Genomic DNA, 21,318 nt, shown 5'->3' on the forward strand with positions numbered 1-21,318 from the left:
CTGGAACCAATTCATTTCAATCAAGTCAAAAAGCCAATTAAATGACAAGAGGTAATTTTGGCTAATGCTCGTAAATTCTTCTCACAGATGGGAATTTGACAAGAAACAGGTTTGGGGCCAGTAAACCTTGAGGCTTAAAGGATTTACGGTTTGATAAACCTCTACATGAAGCCCACCAAGTTTGGGTTTAACTAAAAATGGAGGTCAGACATAAATGGGGGCACATTATCTTTAAACAACATCTTTAAAGCAAGAAAATGAAACTTTTGCTGAACAGCAGCCCAAAATGCAAATTATAATATGATGCTAATACTATTACAGCAAAAGTCGCAGAAGTGGAAAACAGTCATAAAATCAGTAAACTGTCTCAGTCCCTTATACAGCAATGTTTACCTAAGGTTAGCTAAGATTATCCACCACAAGCCAATGTCATACCAGACCAAGTACGGCTTTAGCTGCAAATCTACCAAGTGTCCTGCAGAGAGGGTGTGTTTTATTGTGTCTGAATTTAACTTTTCAATTGTAAAAGAAAGAATCTTTCAAAAAAGACTGATTTTAAAGTTTCACTGAAAACGTATAAAACCTCTGTCAGTTCCTCTCTGTGTGTGAGCATTTCACTTTTAAAACAGAGAGGAATTCAAATAAAACACCACTTTCAAAAAAATAAATCTGCTTTATAGTGATTTATAAGAGACATTCCAGAAGGTCAAATAAAACTAGATTCTGCTTTTAGAATTTGCTACATCTAGTCCCTGGTTTCACAAAATCACTGTTTGCTAAGAGAGAGTCACATAAACACAAGTTTATGTTTCCCTCAGTCCTTCTTTATACTGAGGCATAAAGGTTTAAAGGTGCAGTGTTTGGCAAAGGCTGGCCACATGTGGACGGCCTGTGACTTTACTGATGATGCTGTCTGCCATCCCCGCTATGGAGAACCATTCACTGCACTCCTACGTGTACAGACTGGTCCACCTAGACAGTTTATGAGGTACAATTGAGTGTTACTCACTAAACAAGCTGCTTTGGGCTGTCTAGGACATAAATGGCAAGCTCTACATCAGGGGTCCCCAAACTACGGCCCGCGGGCCACATCCGGCCCGCCAAAGCAATTGGAGTGGCCCACTTAACGATCCCAGACAATCCCTCTAAACATCAACCAATTTTTATTAAATTGCATTTTCCTATCATAACATCATAACATATCCGTACTTAAAGGTTAGCATTCTAATTAAAATTGACCATAGTTATGAGCTATTTATAGTTAATAGTGGCTCATCTTCACCTCCTCACACAATGGTATATTCTGACGTGACTTTGATCGTGACCGAGCCAGCGTCAAGCTGCAAAGTTCTGAGGTGGGAATCTGTCATGAAGGTGGTTGTGTCCTGCATAAACTTCATCAGAGCAAACGGACTTAAACACAGGCAGTTCCAGGCCTTTCTCTCTGAGCTAGAATCAGCCCACGGAGACGTGCTTTACCACACTGAAGTCCGCTGGTTAAGCCGGGGCAGAGTTTTGAAGCGTTTTTACGACCTGCTACTCGAAATCAATGCCTTTCTCCTGACAAAGGGAAAAACTGTCCCAGAGCTGATCGACACAGAATGGAAATGGGACCTCGCCTTTATTAACAGATGTGTCAGAAATTTTAAACGGCCTCAACTTGCAGCTCCAAGGCAAGGGAAAACTAATCTGACATGTATTCCCACATCAAAGTATTTGAGCTTAAACTAGCGCTGCTTATTGGACAGGTGCAAAAACAAGACTTCACCCATCTCCCTGCTACTCGAAGCCTCTCAGCTGAGAAACCGGCGGTCCCGTTCCCAACCGAGAAGTGCAAGGACGCACTGGAAACACTGAGGGCGGAGTTCGGTGTGCGGTTCCGTGAGCTTCATGTCCACGTTAAAGAAATCCGCACATTCCAGAACCCTTTTGCTGCCGACATTAACGACACCCTGCCTTCTCTTCAATTTGAGCTGGCTGAGTTGCAGACCTGTGATGTGCTGAAAGACGTATTCAGCCCCAACAGTCTGATCAAGTACTATGCTGCCCTCCCAAATGAGACCTACCCCAACATAAGAAAGCACGCAACAAAGATGTCCACAGTTTTTGGGAGCACATATATCTGTGAGCAAACTTTTTCACACATGAAGCTGATAAAAAATCCGACGAGATCAAGTCTCACAGATCAACACCTGCATCAGTCTCTGAGACTGGCTGTAACTGGAATGGAACCTGACATCGATCTCCTCACCAGTCAGAAGCAAGCCCACAGCTCACACTGATATGGTAAGCCTACTGATTTCAATAGCAATAGATATTAAAAAATGTCATTATAGTAATGCTCTTTTTATAGGCAACATGTTCTACCTGATTCTGACCACTATTCTGTATTAATATTATTTCACTACCTGTAAAGACAGAACACTTACCGTTTGTTAACTCAACTGTACCTGTTACAAAATCACATCACCTCATTCTTACTTGAACATTACCATCAGTTTGTGTTGTTATTTTCTATAAAATAAATGGAGTATCTGTGGTACTTCAAATAAACACATGTGAAGACTTTTTATTACTTTTTTTTTTGCAAATCAACAGGTGGTGCCAAAGCCAAACGAAGGGCAGCTACAACAAATTATCATTGTAATCTCCACAATAATACTGGTTGTCACCCTGGCCCATATCATTTCCTGTTATAGACTAACCTCGGCCCCCCATCTCAGAAAGGAAAGTTGATGTGACCCCCACTGAAAAAAGTTTGCAGATTTTGAGAGCAAATGGACTGTTGATCATGTAGAGGGACAAATGTTTAGCTTACTGAATGAACTGCACTGCATGTGTCCGTTTTCATGGAAAGCATTACAGTCCATAAGGCATGAAATCCCCAACACACATATTCTATAAATTATCATGTTGTAGCTGCTAAATTGCCACCGCTTGAGAGCCAAGAACAGTATAATCCCTCAAGATGGTACTCCTCACTAACATTGTAACAGATTAGTGCAAATGTTTACCACTTTTCTGACATTTCCCATTTAGTGTAACTTCCATTGCAAAAGGGGGTCTTGATCTTTTTCTAAACAGCAGCCGTGACAGTCCTGAGAGACACTGTGAGAGTTAGAAAACAGTGGGCCTGGACTGTATAAAGCACTTACTGCTGTAGCTCTGTCACATCTCTGCTTATCTCTGGCTCTGTGTGTGTGTGTGTGTGTGTGTGTGTGTGTGTGTGTGTGTGTGTGTGTGTGTGTGTGTGTGTGTGTGTGTGTGTGTGTGTGTTGGGAGGTGATGGTGATGGTGTTACTGGGGAGGTCTGGCTTCTGGGATGCATCCCTTACGCTCAGGCCTGGATCCATGTCAGACCACTTTAATGGACAAGAGCATGGGGGCTGTTACCCACCCCCCAAATCAGCACCTCCTGGTGTATCACAAGCCACCTTGGGTCCGACGCCAACAAATACACTTACACCTTGTTATCACCCACTGACAATTAAAGTTGAATCTGACACCCCTCTTTGAAACCTGGGCATATAATTCACTCTAGTAGGGCTTTAGGAGGTGTTACCCTGACTCACTGCACTGTCACACTCCAGCATTATATACTATAGATTGAGGCAATGTGTGCAATCTTAGAAAGCTTGTCAGCAAAAAACAAATCCACCTTGAAACAGTTATAAGGCTCCTTGTCTTAAACTCTGTCAAGATTAGGTGAGTAACAACTCAGGCTGAACTCACAGTTGACCTCTGTGACCTTTCGCCCTGGTGGCCAACATCCATGTGTTTATTCAATTGCTGCCACATTTTTTTTCTCCTCATAGAATGTCAGGAGAGAGAGACTGGCCGACAGGGCGGACGAAAATACAAAAATAAGAAACAGACATTCCCCCTTGGTTTGATGGGCAAAAAAAGCATCTTAAACTTGACTCTGAAATGGGGGTTTGGACCAATTGACACCTTCCTTGAGCTGTGGTTTTCTAGTCATACCATTGCTAACATAACTGGGTATGCCATGCCTGTCAAGCATTGGATTTGTTGATACGCTGAAGCAGTGTGTGTGGAAATAAATTAAAGAGTTTTTTGTTTGAATTTAAGCCTTTCCAAAACCAGAACAAGAACAAAAGGGCAATTAATGGATTCAACAATGTGACTATAAGCTTGAACATATTTGGCTAACTAGCTTACTTCCTACAGAAAAAGAGTGTTAGCCTACTTCCAAGGCCAAGGTACATCCTTAACTAACTTGTTTGCCAAACTCATTGGTCAGTCCTCATCCTCGAAACCTTTTCTCTTCTTACATGTTCCTTTATCCTTCTTATAAGGATTGACTAGCTCTGAACTGAAATACATGATTATTTCCATGTCTTCCACGTTAACCTTTTGCCTGGGACATGCAGTGTTAGCCTCAGTCTTGTTAGCGTCGTTGTATCCATGAAGTTCTTGTTGAAAAGTCAACTCGTAAGATTAAAAAGTCAGAGGGTCAGTGTTTTCAACCAGGCCATGTATCTTATGTTTACTCATGTCCGCTTTCGTATCCAATGGAAAAATCAGTGGCTGCCAGCTAGAAATGAGAAGCCAGCTTTTCTCTGCTTCTGTCTGAAATCAAGAACCCATTGTTTCAAAAATTACATATAAAAAAATTTGAGTGATAAATCTGCCATCATCATCCGTGTAGATGGCTTATGTGCCGTGCAAGAATGGAGAGCTTAACTTTGCGATCAGTCTATTTAGTGATCAATTCCCATCATATATGGTAGAGCAGGGCTGTGGAGTGAGGTGGGTGGTCCAGCCCCCTGCCTCATCTCTGTCCGAACTGTTGATTCCAGGACTCCCATAAGCCAGAAAGCCTGACTGCCATCCGAAAAACAACCCTGCTACTGCCAGAACCCGCCGTTCTAAAGCTCTTTTTTTGCTCTGCTTTGCATCTTTCTTTCCTCTTTTTTCCTCCCTTTGTCTTTTTGTCAAGATGCTATTGTGTTGATGTCAATTGTGTTTTGGTTGCACATTTCCAAGGACATAATGAGGATTGTGTACACAACTTGAAAATAAACCAACTGATCCTCTGTTTAAATCACTAAGTAAATCATGGTGCTTCATTTGAGGTGCCCAAAATCATTTGGCAGGTTAAAAAGCAAACTATTTTCCACCCTTCAAAGGTTTTCCGTCACAATGGTTTGTCAACAGGACAGAAAATAAAAGAATGTGAGAATATTTGGCTCATGGTAGAGTTTTCAAGGCTGGTTGATTGTTTCTTTGGAAAAACAAATCATAATTTCTAACCTGAGGGCAAATGTTTTTAGCCAAATAGATTTTCCAGTCATTGTGTCAAATATGTGCAAACTATATGACCTTCTAAATCATTATTCAGTATTAAAAATCCAAATAAACTACAAACTGTAAAAACTGAGTGGAAAATATGATTAAATTTTGACGTGTTGAATCTTTCAAATGACTAACGAGCTTGGTATACGGCTAATTTACTTCAAGTTACAACAATAGAGACCCGCAGAGGTTTGAATACGAGAAAGACTGCGTAAATTATTAAGAATCTGATGCTAAATCCCGTTTTTCAAACAAAAAGTGGCAGAAATGTGGCTTCAGTTGAGTCAAATTTGAGATATAAAAAATTATATATGAGGTCAAATATCTGAAATGAAGAGAAACTGGATGTGCTGTTGCGGTTTTTAGTTTCCTTTGGGAAAATAAATGACGTTTCAAAACATTGTTATGGCAATCTGCTTTTACTGTTATTACCGTCATTTTTTCCCCCCCAGACACGAAAGTCATATTTCTGATCTACTTTTAGCTTTCTCTCACATGAGGACCAATGTACCATCACTACCAGGAACCACACAGTGTGAATCTTCTAGCTTGAGAGGCCTTTTTAAATCAAAAGCTCTGACAGTGTTATGTCTACATGACATACCTCGCATGATTAACTACAAGGCCCTGCGCAAGATGAATTGGAGAAAGTCTCTATGTCGGTAATATGTAAGATAAAAGCCAATTCACTTAGTACGTCAAACGGGGTATACAAATTAATTTTTGACAGGAGTGTTATGAAAAGCATGAACTTTCTCTCAGCATCAAAAAAAAAGAAAAAAAAGAAGAGATGGCCAAAATGTTTTGCCTTGAGCTCTTTAGAACTATAGTGTGAGCACATCCAAATGAAATGTTTGCTTTACTTCTGTTGATATTGGTACAGTGGTGTCGGACAGTTGCTTGTTTTGACGATAAAAATTTAAATCCGGAAATGAATTCTCAGAGTTGGTCTAGACAAGGAAGATTTGGCTCTCCTGTATGACTATATTCCAGCTGTAACACGTATAACTCAAATCACTTATTGCATGCGGGGAAAAGTCGTCTAATATCTCTGTAGAGAAATTATAGAAATAAATAAATAAATAAAAGCATGAAAATGTATTATACAGAGTTTGAGCTAGAGCACACCATTGTGACTATGACTCCTGTAAAACAAACCTCCACACAACCTCCCAGCACCCAGTAAACTCAAAAGGTAAAATCAAAGCTGTTAGCAGGCTTCTCATTTTAAGATTTACTGTATCAACACACATTTTGTGAGCTAGCCAAATTAAAAAATTAAATTATTGGCTGCTATCTGGTGAACCTGCATCGTGTTTTTAAGGAAGTAATTTGGCATGCATGCAATGTAAGATGATTGCCATCTTGGACAATACCAACCATCCACTCCACAACATTCTGGGAGGACAGAGAAGCAGCTACAGCTGCAGCAAACAGCTCATCTCACTGCGCTGCAGAACAGAGAGGTTCAGGAGATCCTTTGTTCCCACTGCCATCAGGCTATACAACACCTCAGCCAAAGGAAGTGGACTAATCTAATTATTATTGTTCATTTGTTATTACTGTTTTTATTATTATCATCATCAACAATGAGCTAATGGACACATGAATTTCCCCTAGGGGATAAATATGTATGTAGCAGTATGTATATATGTATGTATGTATGTATGTATGTATGTATGTATGTATGTATGTATGTATGTATGTATCTACCTATCTATCTATGTCATTTTCCAGCCCAGTGTTTGTGGCTAGATAACAGTCGAGGACCATGGTACCAACAGCTAATGTTGAATGATGAACTTTGAAGTTGGGTTCAAGAAAAATGCTGATAAATGTTAATCACAATGCAGCAGTACTTCATCCTGTTTAACATTCATATTCTCATTCTATCAAAATTCTCATTTCTTCAGTGTAATTGAAAACAAAATTAGATATACATAAGTAATATCTAATCATTTTTATCATTTTAATATAATTTTGTAGCACTCACTGGCCACAGTTTACTGTTGATTGTAGCCCTTGAATAGAGCAGTGATGCCCCATTAAAATTCTAAAGGACCCATTTCACCTCCTCCCAGACATTCTTGGCTCAAACACTGTACTAAGTTATATATTTCTTTCATGTCTCTCATACCTTGAGCCTATGCAATGATCACTATCAGAGACGTCACATGGTTTCTTTCCATGTTAAATGAAAACAAATACAGTGAAGTAGAGCTTACGCATGAATGTATATTTTCACAAATCCTCCAGTTTCAGTCCCGCTCTCTAATGTCAAAATGGCCCCCAAAATTACTCCAATTAATTATGCGTATCTGGACATATGGGAGAGGAAGTACTTGCATTCACCCAAGACATGGGAATGCGTAACGAAAAACCAAACAACCAAACAAACTCAGACCTGGTCATTCATCCAACGGTCTTCAACAGTGAAAACCAGCTGAGGGGCTGTCTGCAGATATTGTGTCCAACAAAGAATCTTTCCTCAGGGACACATCCAGACAGGAATGTGTGTGTGTGTGATGATGGTTTTTTTTGTGTGTCAGTCCTACAGGCCATGTCAGTCTGCCCCTTTTTACCAAAGCACACGGAGATTCCACAAACCCACCATCCCACAGAGGAGCCGTTTACATTCAAATGTTTGAGATAGGATTCCAGTGGACCCTCTACACATCACAGCAGGGGATCTCTCCGCCAAAAAAGCTGTGGAAATAGATGCAAAATGACATGTTTTGTTTCAAGCTCAGCCATGAAGAAGACATTACTACGCACGGTGTTGTACGTTAAACCTCCCAGCCGGGCAAAACTTAAGGGGAAAAAATGGATGCAGTGTTCCAGTTTGAGTGCCAGCACCTCTATCTATCAAGCCGAGTGTCTCTTCTAATCAAAATGAATGGGCGTTTAATGACAGGGGTTGTTTCCTTCAACGTCATATTCGTGTTTATCTTTCACCCTAACATCCCACATATCACATTAAGCAAGGACTCCTCAGTTTATAAACCATCCCTTTAGTCGTCCAGGGTTACAACCACAAGCTTACAGTTTTTCTCACTTTCTCTCTCTGCCTCCCCCTCCATATCTCTCTATCTCCCTGTGTTTTGCCCTCCCCCTCCCTCCTTCTTTCTTACAATCTCTGCTTTCCTTTGCTTCAATCACTAAGGATGGACTGACGCTATCACATCACATCCAGATTATGTTACTCATGACTCATTTTCTTCTCTCCCACTGTTGCTTTTGCTAGTGGCTAACACACGCTGGGCTATATATCACATCAATGGCTGCGTGAGGCACTTTTAAGTACTGATGGTGGTACTTTAAGGCAGTATGGAGTGTGTATGTTTTGCGTATGTGCCTAAATTTCCCTTAAGTGATGCTGAACCGACATTCAACCTAAACAAGAGAGATGAACAGGAAGACGAGGTGCAGTAGCCCGACTAACATCTCCACATGGAACCGCTTCAGTCTGACCTGACCTCATCACAGCTGTTGGAGAGGAGGAAAATAGATGCTGCTGTTAATGATAATGACAATGTGCAGTTCATCCGTAGCCACTATTTGTATCACTGCCATGCTGCAGCGTTAGAAGCATTTGCTGCTGTCTGACCCTCAGCTGATGATGGATGAAAATGCTGATAAGGTTTGTGTTTCTGTGTCTTTACTGTCTGTTGCTCACTCTGATACAGCTCTTTCTAGAGAAGCTGAAAGATAAATGAACTCATGAGTCATGAATCTATAATTTGTTGAAACAAACATGGCAACCTGTCAGTACAGTTTGTCATAACTTATTTTGGATGATTTCTATTGGGAAAAAATGTGGGTCCAAGGGAAAGAGGAAGACGATTTTGAAAAAGCTTGGAAGACACACAGTGTACCGTATGTATAATTCCTGGCCTTCAACCACACTTAAACCATCACCCATACACATGAGCTCAGATCAGTGGTCTTGCCATATCTACGCCAAATTCAAACAACCTTATAATCTCATCCTGTAGTCCATCCTGTAATTCTTGGCTAAGATGAAAGTTCTGGGTACTAAATGGACCTTGAGGTGAGATTTTTAGGGTTGTTTTTTTTTTTTTTTTTTTTTTTTTTTGTCAAAGGCTCAACTCAATACTCAACTTTTGAGCCAACGTGACTCAAAAAAAACACTTTAATGACAACTTAGCAACTTAGACTCTATTTGCTGATGAAGATCATGTGATATGATAGAAAGGGATAGAGGGGGGAGTGAGATTGTTTTGTCAGTTATTCAGCAGTGAAGTTAAATAAAGTTATCTATTCTGATGGGAAAAAATTGAACAAAAAAGGGGACCTGCATACTATTATACATAGGAAAATTGCTTGAAATTGCCAGCCATCTAGAAAGCTTCCTTGGTTAAAACTCTTGCCGGGAATAATGCAAGCTGCCCACACTCAGCTATAAGTGGACTCACTACTGAAGGAAGGGAGGAAGGAAGGATTTCCCAGTTTGACATAACTGTTAATGTTATGTCCTATGCTGTGCAGAGCAGACAGCATAGACACAATGCATCACTAGGATGTATTCATCTATGCTCATAATGGAAGTGCTGTTTGAAAGCCACTGACAAAATGTGACAGGCTCTTTTCTGTCCGAGCTTCAACTTCAACTTGTCACTGTATGGGCCCAGGGAAAGAACCTCACATTTGATCCTTTACAGGCCATCAGTTAAGATGAAGGTCGTCTCATCCAAACACAGACAAACACAGGCTCATGTGCGCGTCAAACAATGTCATGCACAAACACAAATGCAGCATTGGACATTAGTGTGACACAGATTCGTCTGTAGGCTCACAGATGCAGAAATATACACACACGGGTCTCGGGAGGATTAGCCTCTCCATCTGAGGACTGCTTCAAACACGTCAATTTAAATAAACATCAAGAACCATTTGTAACCATTTGTATTTTAGTTGTAAACCCAGAGCAAAAAGCATATTCATCTGTTCGATCAATGACAGATTTATGGGAGAGTTCCTGTTAGGTCGCCATACAGCGGCACATTTAGAGTTAGTCTGCCCGTTACTGTGATACATTCTTACTTTTGGGAAGAAATGCCTGTACTCATGGTACGTTTTTCCATCCCTAAATGGTGGACAAAACCCAAAGCCAAATTCAAATGCCAGCTTTCAAACCTACAGTGGGAATAAAACTTAAGAGTTTGAGTTGAGAATTGCTTTCATGACTTCTTGGAAAATGCATACTCACGTGCGTGTTTGTTAGTCTGACTTGTGTGGTAGTCAACATCATATAAATTACTACTGATAACATGATCACTTGCTAAATTTGCACCAGTCATGTTTAACCGGTGTCTTAGGCATGAATGCCAAACACAACACTATTAACATTTACTGCTATAAAAGGTTCTACCTTGTAAGTAAATGGGGAAAACGGCTATTTTAAATGCAGTGGTGTTAAGCAACCTGAAGCTAAGTCTAGGAAACTAAGTTCCATACAATTTTATTTTCAGTTATTTATGTGGCTAAGTATTAGCGATATATTGGTTTGATATAGACAATCAATATTGTCAACAAAATTGATCTATTATCTGCTATTTTTATATAAAAAATGGATCAGAAGACCAGATGTTTGTGAAACGGGTCGCTCATAGTTGCAAACCCATTTAAGATTATCACTCAACTTCCAGCTCTCCTTAGCTTCATGGAGCATTTTATCGTCTTTCACCTCATTGTTTTGGTTTTACAGCCCACAACTTTACTGTTTTGGTTCACGCTGACTGCTTAGCTAAACTAAGCATTTTGCAGCATTTAGTAAAGAGCCAGATACTTCACTCGGGAGTGGGTGGAGACCAAAGCAGAACTCAAAGTAGAGTGAATAATGGACTTTCATTCAACAAGTGGCCAGACATATGACTCAACGTGAATACTAATGTTGCTGTAAGTCTGCCGGATATGTAAATAAGCACGCACAGTTGCCAATAGGACAATATGTCAACATTTTGTTTATAGCTTGTTTCGCTGCTCCAAAGCACCCTGAAGATCCCTTAATGCAGGCTTAAACAGATTAGGTACTGGTCCAATCCACAATAAATAACATATATTTTTATAACTGTCAGTATATCAAAATGCAAAGTTGAGATTTTATGAATGATCTAAGACAGTAATTAAAGCCCCTATGGTTAGATCTTTATAGGATTGCAGCCTCTTTTAAGTTTGTCTGGCATATGTTTTTTCTAGTAAGATAAAATAGTCCATTTTTTTTCATTTCATTGTGCCTTAGTATCTATCATAAGTGAGACTGAGAGTCGCCAAAATAATTTGCAAATAGGGGCTTTAAATTTAACACTAAAATCAACTTATCATTTGAAATTGAAAAAGTATCAGCGGTATCAGCCATGGCCATGAGTTTAGGTAAAGAAACCAGTATTAGTAGAGGAAAATGTGGCACTGGTGGATCCTTGAACTGAAGATCCATCTATCCATCTGCTACACAGACTGTCCAGCAGGTGTTTTCCATCTGTTAATCACCTGCTCTGACATCACTGACTGGGGTGTCACCATAAGCGCAACAAGCTACAAGAGAAAAATGGAGAAGAAATGTGGTGAAAGGTCAACAACTACGACGACTATGAGCACTTCTGACCAGTACTGTACTATGTTTTGAGGGTGTTATTTTTAAACAGAACAGAAATGTCAGGGGCTAACCCACTTCTGCAGTCTCTGTGCCAACTCCAGCTCTGGTATTGTGGGGAATGTGAGAAGCCTGGCTCAGGTCCCAGACAAGGCAAACACTGCTCTGGACAGGGTTACGAGCGTGTTTCTGTTTTCAAAACACAGGCTATATGCAGATTTGTGGGTGTATACGTGTGTGCATGAGCGCCTATATCTTTTTGCGTGTCTGTCTGTGAGCTGGCTGAGGAAGGTGTCGCACCAATCACAGCTCTTAACCAATAAACCGAGAACCTAACACGCCCAAGTGTCCAAACCGCCCGCAGAAAACAGACACGGACTATAATCAGCCTGCCGTTCTGCATAGCTCCAGACTGTCTACCATCAAGATGTGTGGGTCTGAAATTGTAAGTGAATGCATGACACTACGTTCACCCAGCAACTCTCCTCTCTCACCCACACCGAGGGACAAAAAGATTAAATAAATAAGTGAGGTAATTCCTGGATGTGATGAAGTCTTTAAGAACAAGTGGCTCCTATCCCAGCGCCACAGGAACAAAACAAAAACAACGGAGCCAACCATTAGTCATTTGAAGATCTATCTAGCCCACACTGTGAGGGAGTGAAACTGTTTATCTTTCACCCAGTATCTTGCACTCTGTACTTATCTCCTTCCTTTCACTCTTGTCACATTTACTTGCTTCCTGTCATCCACAGTTCTAGCAGATTCTACAGCTTATGCTTCTTAAGAATGGAGCATCTGATTGTGATTCTTTTGTTGCTTGGATCTGAAATCCTTGCACCACTCAATCCGCGGGGCTGAACTGCCAAAAAAAGGTGAAACAGTTGTGTCCTCTGAAACCTCTGGAAGGCTCCCCCGGCCCTGACGGACAAAGACGTCCACTCATAAAGCAACATCTGTAAGGGAGAGTCAAAGAGATGCTGCGGGGAGAGTCGGCCCTCAGAGATAGCATGTGGGGAGGCTTTAGGAATTTTTCTCTCCACCTCAGAGACTTTACAGAATTAACTTTGGGATTAATAATTCAGATGCAAGGGAACATACAGTAAATTTCAAACTTGGAAGAACATAAAATCAGGCATTTAGCGAGAGCATTAAAACTTAGTCTATTCTGATTTCTCACTCTCCTGCTTGCTGCCAGAATCAGCAATACAAAACATGCATGTTTCTCAGTGTTATCGTTTCCTGGAAGTAAAGCAGCTGAAAAAAAAAACATTACTGACACATTATTATAAATTCACACTGTGTAGACGTCCTGCAGTATTCACTGCAAGCATCTCAAATTCTCAAACGGGGCTTGATCCACTTCCCTTGACCTTCATCAAACCTTGATTTACAGCTCACAACCTAAATGAACCAGAAGTCTGGAGGAAAATAAATAGCAACAGATACGAGTGAGTAATATTATCATCTGCTCTGTTTATCAAGAGTCATTATAAAACAAAAATATAACAAAGATAACAGCCGGCTCAGCGACTGAAGTTAAGTTCAAACACAGTCGTGATTTGCTGCAGGCTGTGATAACACCACATTACTTGCCCACTAATTGTACACTCAGATTGACTATAATGTCTAATGTTTCGTTCTATCTAAGCTATTGCTATCTCATATTTGGCTCATAATCACTCAACCTTAGCAGTGGCAGAGATACAGCCTTGAACCTTGTGCTTTTGGCAACTCTTCTGACCATAACTTACACGCTCAGTACTAATGGCTTCCATTTGCCTGCCTAAAATAATATTATTTATACTCAATCTTTTGAAAAAAAAAAGCCTTTGCTCTTTTTTCAAAGATTTTATAAGAAAAAATATATCTAAATATCACTCCATATATTAACAGCACACTGCAGAACACTCACATTAGTAATTCCTTAAAGCTGCTACGATAGATCAAATGACCATGTGTGTGTGAAAGGGGTCGCTTGTAGATGAGGTCAGTAGTGTATCAGTCAACTCTGCAGTTCCCCTCAGCTCTACTGAGCGTTTTAGTGTTTTTTAGCTTATTGTTTTGGTTTGACAGGAAAGCTAGGTTTTCAGCCACACTATTCTTATCAGTGTCATTTTCATCTGAGCAGGCGGCTGAGCTCTGATATACCATGAGCAAACAACAGACAGACACAGTAGGCAACTATCTGGTGAATATAGTGGAGCATTTAGCAGCTAAGGAGTCCGATATTTCCCTGTGGAGTTGGTGGAGACCAGACCAGAGTTAAAAGGAGAACAAATATTGGACTCACATTCATCAGGTAGCCAGAGACAAGACTCGAAATGAATACTATTGTTGCTCTGTCTTTTATAATGTGTCAGGTTTGTATTTACAGCCTGTTTCGTGTCTCTTAAGTAGCCCAAAAAATGAGTGTAGGTTTAAACAGATCCCTTCCATACCTGAATCATGCTGCATGGCACTGCCATTCATAATACCTTCAGCTACCAAATGAAGAAAAATTAGCACCATTACTGGAGTGAATATACTCATGGGTATATGGAAACACAAACATATCAGGGGAAACTCTCAATTTATTCCACAGATGCATCGGTAGGTGCCAAGCTACAAGCTAGCAACACTGTTTTCAGCAGGGATGCCATAAATCCTGCCAAATGTATAACCTTGTAATTAAAACAAAATAAATCCCAGATGAAGTACCCACCAGAGAGTGATCCACTAAAATGAGTGATGGAAAAGGAACTATATGCTTGCTTTATAGCTGCTATAACGTAAACTAGACAGATTCAAGACACATAGTGAAATTACCATAAAATTTACTGCTTCATTCATTGAGGTTTATAGAGGCATACGTAGGTATACAATACTCATCTGCCCAGTATCAAACCTCCAGCATGTTTGGGTCCACTGGTTACACTGAAATATGATTTCTGGGAGAGAAAAAAAGGGAGAGGGTCTCAAAACAAAGTGGCTTGCCATATTGAGCATGACAAAACTACTAAATGCCCCTTCACCTGAAAGTCATCAACATTAACTATGTTCGGCTCCATTTTCATTCCAATTTGGAAATACTGTAGTATTGCCGTAATGTTTTTCCCTATTCCCACAACATGCTTGGCAGAAAGCTCTACTTCCTTTTCACTTTCGGTCATAACACAAGTGCAACCAACAACTTTTCTGGAAGCCGTTATTCTAACGTCCTTAAGCAATTTCCATGGTTTCCTTTTTACAAGTTTTGGGGTCAGGAAGGAAGAGCTTTTTATTCCTCGGAGCATCTCCTAGTTTTTCCTGCATCATCCAATTGTTAGTCTTGGCCCACATTATCAGTGAAAATAAACTCTCATAGAGGAAGTCACCCCTAAAATAGATAGGTTTCTCCTTGGATCCCCAGGCATGCTGTGTGGCCCTCTCATAGCATTAAGTAGAGAAACATATTCACCCTTTCTCGTATGAACACCCAGTATGGAAGGGAAACAAGCTGCTGCCAACATGTCGGTATATCCTTTTAAACCGCTGTTTATGCAGCATAGTCCTGTTCGTCGAGAGGCAGAATGATGGGAATTTCACAGGGATAAGATGACGATAGTTTTTTCCCCAGTCCCTTTGTGCAACAGCTTAGTTTGGCACAGGCTGTCCTTCCCAAGAAACACTGCACTCAACCACTTTCTATTGTCTCCACCAGGAGGGACATGAGAAGATATATTACTTTCACTCCCGAGAACAAGAAACTAAATTTGGCTTGCTGAACTCATGCCTGTGCCAAATTTTCATTGTCCTTGAAATATTAGAAAAGTAGAAGGGATGTTGTCAGGACATGCAGTAAGATGTGTGCTATATCTACTTTTATCCAGCACAACGTGTTCTTTTTCTAATATAACCCATCGCCACTCTCATATTTCCAAAAAGAGATACAGCCCACCAAAAGCCCAGCGGCTAGAATAACTGCCACTGAAAACAATGACCTGCCACACCAACCTGTTCACCAGACCTACTCCCTACCTGAGTTATAAACTCAATGCTTTTTTGGAACTGACCACAATGTGTCAAAAACTTTCAAGTATTAAAAGCTGGTAAGAATTTTTACCTGCTCTTTACTCTATTTTTCTAATTTTAGATCTACATTTATTTAGTGAGAGCTCCAGTGTTACAAGTCCCTGTGTTCAGAAAACATATTAGAGAAATTTGGCTTTTCAAAAAGGGTTTTGTATATTAAAGTTTGGTTTAAGTGTGTCAGAGCTTAAAAACTATCTCATCAACATCAACAATCTGCTCTACTCTTATGTTTTACAAAGGTAGCAGATAAATAAGCTGCCAGCCAAGCAAAAGAGGGCAACGTGAAATATGAATTTTGCTCAGTGAGTTTGTGGTGAATATGATGATTTTGGCAGTAACATTGTGCGTCTTCTGTGTTTCAGGTTGTATTCTGATTGGTCGGTTTGTAAATATGGGTTGGGCAGCAAGGACTTGACGGGAATTTGGTCCTAAATTTCTTCCACTGTCAGAATTTTGATGCAGCCCCCAGTTTAGAGCCATCAACTTTTGTCTGCAACACCCCAAAATTGAAGCATATTTCCATGATAGTTTTACCCCTATGATTAATTCGCCCGCTGTTTTATATGCTCTGTTCTCTTAATCTATTGATTTAAATTTTATCGCTGTTAGCTTTCTTATCCCTATTTCTGCAAAGCACAGTATAAGCACTATTTAATAAAGGTGCTGCAAAAATAAAGTGTATTGTAATTATCATTTTATGTGTGAAATATATTGTTTCCTGCTGCATTCTCTCTCTGAGATCAGAGCCAAAGATGTTTGAGGTTCCTCGGCCTTGCAGGCAGGCCAGGGAAGTAATCCTTGGACAAACACGGGCAACCTTTGACTGGTCAGGAATGTTATCAGGGTCCATATACTCTATCCTGGGTTGAGGAAGGAAAGATCTCAGACTTAAAATGCTTCCCCAACAGCTGTTTGCTGCATCACTCTTAACTGACCACCCCCCACACTGGACTGGGCACCCAGACACGGGGTTGCTATCTGGAATGGTCTCCTCCGTCCTTCTCTTTCATCAGAGCTGGCTGGAGCAACATCAGGGCGAGCTTTCTCTTAGACAAGCAGTAAAAACGCTGGTGTGATTAAGATAGATAGACTGGCCAGAACACTTAATCTTCTGTCCAATGAAAAATGTTAACTGCATCCTGATGTCCCCCCCATGCAGCGTAATTAGCCTGAATTACCACTGTGTGTTTAAGCGTCCCCTGAAATGCCTGTGCCAATTTCTTTCTTATGCTTATCTGTCTGTCTTATGCTGTATGCAGTCTAAGTTTTTCTTATGTTTTTCCATAATCTAATACTTTTTATATAATTACATGCATCTAGGGAATTTAATTTATACACATACACACAAAATATAATCCTATAATCTAACATATTATATCTTGTCGATATTGGATTTTTCTATTTTAAATGAAAAATACCTGTGGCCCGGCAGTGTTAGTATTAGTGGCGATGGCAGACGTTGTAACTTGCTCCCATTTTTACATCTGAGGAGAAAGTTGGTCTCATTAGTCAGACCTTCAGTCTACCAATGTTGCTGTTGTGTTTTCATAGTATCACTTGTACTATCACAGACAGATGAGGTCCACTGAGCAAAGATAAAGCTGGTGTTATTTCACCCCCTGGCCTTTCTTGACACATGGATTGCTTTTGGGAGCTGTATAGAAAGACACAGGTTTTTCAGACTTGAACAGTGAAAAAAGTAAAAAAGTCATTAATCAAAAGGGCAATTTTTTTTTTTTTTTTAATCAGGGTAACGCATATCTCTTTTCAGTTCTATAAAGCTGTATAAAATTGAATCCACACACACCTATATAAAATATGTGGTACACCCACCGCTCTTAAACCCATGACATACACCATGTACAGTAAATTCCTCTGCTAAACTGAGATAAAGGCAGTGATATACAGTCCAATGATGAGCTGATGTTGTACAGATTCTGTTCTGTAATCTCAAAATCTCTCTCATATGATATTTCATTTAGATTTGGAAATGTATGCTTTAGGAAGAAGACCTGAATTTGCAGGAGGGCGGAGTAGCCGCCAACACTGCACCTCCCTAAACACAAACTCAATCAACATCTCGCTGTAACCTACTTTGACCAGCACCTGGTTAATTGATGAGGAATGACTATTTCCTCCAACCTGAGGAGTGAAAAGTTTACTTTATGAGAGTAAATGAAAAACAGGCAGACAGCAGAGTGGGCCAGAGAGATTTGGGAGGATACGCTTATTGCTAATGAACAGTCTCTGGGTATTGATGAAGTTCAGGTTGATTTGACCCCCCCTCCCCGGTTCCACTGTAATCCATCAAATCCATTAGGTGTTATCTGTGCATGCAGTCGCTTCGTGTTACACCACCTTGTTCTGTAGACGAAAAATAAACCATTAGCTCTAAGCAATTAATCACAGATTGGACCTGCTGATCTTATTTGAGAAGGGCAATATTGTGGAAAGTCAAGGAGCAGGAGAGCCGGTTCTGCCGAATTTGGAAGTTTGTTTATTTGATTCATGTATTCATTTTCAGGGAGATAGTCTCACTCTCTTTGGAGACACAAAGTCTCAAAGCTTAAAAAAGCAGGGTGGCTGCCAAACCATATCAGCGATGGCCTCACAATTCACATCTCATTAACATTACAGTAGAACCATATTTGAACATAGTAAACATCATGGCACTATAAATAAATTGGAATTTTGCCATTCAGAAATAATTAAACATCATCATATCAGCTCAGATATAATGAGGATTGTGTTTATAGAGAAATCAAACAGGTTATGCATTTTTTTTTTTTTTTTTTTTTTTTTTTTTTTACATGTGAATCTGGAATTTGCAGTTATACTCACACATCCTTGACTTGAATAAATAAAGGGAGCATTTTCTTTCTGTGTCTTTTCCTTCTCTGAGTGTCTCTGGAGGCTCTTTCTGACTTCCTGCCATTAAAGAGACAGCCCACTGGAGAACAGGGGGTGACTGACATGTAACTACCTCTGCTCTATGACCGACGCTCTGTGCAACTCAACTGGACATCTGTGGAATTTACTCAAAGGGTAATTTACTCAGGAAAAAATAGAGAGAAAGTAGGAAAAAATAGGTTTTGGTGGACGGGTACAGAGACACAATGTGCTCGATGTCTATGAAGGCAGGAAAAAAATCAGACAGCTGTGTGACATCCAGAACAAAAAGTTCAGCTCAGTTAATGTACACAGTTACATAACAACATAGCAGAGTTAATATAAATTGTGATGATGGCTGGCTTCTACATTATCAACTGCATATTTTTTCGCTGTCTGATAAAACCATTTTGTCAAATTGAACTCCATGTGTTTTTGAGTTCATTTAAGAACACGGATCAGTGATCTTTTCAGTTCTACTTTTTTGTCACTGTCGTTTGTGCAAACATGTCCTCTCCCTGATATTTTATTTTGAAATTGGTCACACAGCATGACAGAGAATGCTCAACTCCTAAAGCACATAAACTCTCCTACTGACAGACACTTTGGCAAACAACACGTTGACTATGAGAAAACAGCAAACACTGCTCAGTTTTGGTCTGAGAGCCTCATCCAGAAACCAAAACAAGTTATCTAGTGAAGCCACAAACAGACGCTCTGCGGAGACCACACACCCACAGAAACATAAATATCTCAATAAACTATGCACTACACTGAGACCACTTCAAAAGAAATGGATACAGTAATGCAGGGATGTTATAGACGCAATTCAATGACCACTTCTTTTAGCATGGATCTAATTAAAAACAGGAAAATTCCTATTTCCATCTTGCATTTAGAAAACTAACAACTGATCCTCCTTGTTAAAGTCATGAAAGTTTTGGATGACACACCACCTGAGCTGCTCCTTACCTTCTGTAGCCACTGGGTATAATTCTCCATAATGTGCTCGAGCTGCTGGATCTTCTGGCTGGGAAACTCTGGCTCAGGTGGTGGGGCATCCCTCTGGAGAGAGTTGGCGTTGTACTGCGGGCTACCGGCTTTCGCCTCCCTGCAGGAGCCTCCTCCAGCTCCATCTCCCTCAGGTAGGATGAACGTGTAGGTGCACTGGCCGTGCTGGATCTTATGAAAACGTCTGTTGCTGTAGTTACTACCACTACTACCACTACTTCCTCCACTGCTGCTGCTACTGCTGCTGCTGCTGCTGCTGCTGCTGCTGCTGCTGCTGCTGCCGCTGCCGCTGCTGCCACCTGTGCTGCTGGTGCTGCTATCCGTCCCTCTCCTTTGCTCCCCTCCTCCGCAGCTCACAATCACCAGAACGGCCGCCAGCGAGAGCAAGTGGTGGCCAAAGTTGTACCACAGCATCATTTCAAAAGTGGTGCAGGTGAATTAAGTTCTTACGTATTTAGCTGCTCCTTCTTCCTCTGGCTGGATGTTCCCTTTGAAGCCGGATCAGAAAACGGTGAAGAACACCGTTAGCCTGGAACCTGTGTCATCCATCCTCACACTGGACCTCCAACATTGAGAGCTACTGCCGACTCTTTTGCCATGGACACTTACACGTGCTATGTTTCCAAAGCTCCTTTAAGTTTTTGTCCTGGCACACATCTCTTGCAGAATGACAGCTTGGTAATAAATCTTGATGTTCCTCCAGTAAAATCAAAGCCAGATGTGACCAGGCTGTGTGCTTGCATTTATCAGTCTGTGCATTTAAAGTAGGTGCCGCGGGTAAGCAGGGATGGTGTCGTCAGACCTCCCTCGGTCTGTCTGCCTTCCCTTCCTCCTCTGCTCTCTGACTTCACGACTGGGGAGAGTGAGAGAGACGCTCACTCTGAAGAGCAGTTCCAAGCTTCCAGCACACTCTGCGCCTGCCCCTTGCAGAGCCTGCACAGGAATGCATGTGCACGAGCGACCGTGTGTGTGTGTGTGTGTGTGTGTGTGTGTGTGTGTGTGTGTGTGTGATCCTGGCAGAAAGGGGACCCGAGCACAGAGGATGTGCTTAGACTGAGAGGATCAGTTTACAGGCTCTCTGACTGCAGGCTCATGTGGTTGACCTGCCTTCTTGCCTGTGTTGATACAGAAAACTTGTCTAAGCGTATGCGTTTAATTTATCTGCTCCTGAGATACTTCTCTACTCCCTCTCACACTATACAATGACAGGTGCTTTATTACATGTAGGCAGGAGAGAGGTTTATTTCCAGGTGATTTTATAGTCTAATTCTCAGCTTCTTTTTTTATCTCTCATCAATATAGACCCATCATCAAGGCAAATGAGATCTTTATAGAGGCAATCTCTTTTTTCCATTGTCTTTTTGATGGCGCCATAAAGTTTTAACCCTTAATATTAATCCTTGATATTATTTATGGCTGCCATTTATTATATCATA

At 40.7% G+C, this 21,318-nt stretch overlaps 1 protein-coding gene across 1 annotated transcript in view; it reads right to left on the reverse strand.

The window, feature by feature from the left end:
- The window catches only part of angpt1 (angiopoietin 1), a 55,573-nt gene extending 34,786 nt beyond the window's left edge, over positions 1-20,787 (reverse strand). Inside the window, exon 1 of the mRNA XM_022746981.1 lies at positions 19,844-20,787. Coding sequence (XP_022602702.1) covers positions 19,844-20,299 — 456 coding nt within the window. The 5' untranslated portion in view covers positions 20,300-20,787. The remainder of the gene's footprint in view (positions 1-19,843) is intronic.
- Positions 20,788-21,318: the final 531 nt, after the last annotated feature.

The sequence above is a fragment of the Seriola dumerili genome, unplaced genomic scaffold (assembly GCF_002260705.1).
Source record: "Seriola dumerili isolate Sdu_G_001 unplaced genomic scaffold, Sdu_1.0 BDQW01000110.1, whole genome shotgun sequence".
Classification (NCBI taxonomy): Eukaryota; Metazoa; Chordata; class Actinopteri; order Carangiformes; family Carangidae; genus Seriola; species Seriola dumerili.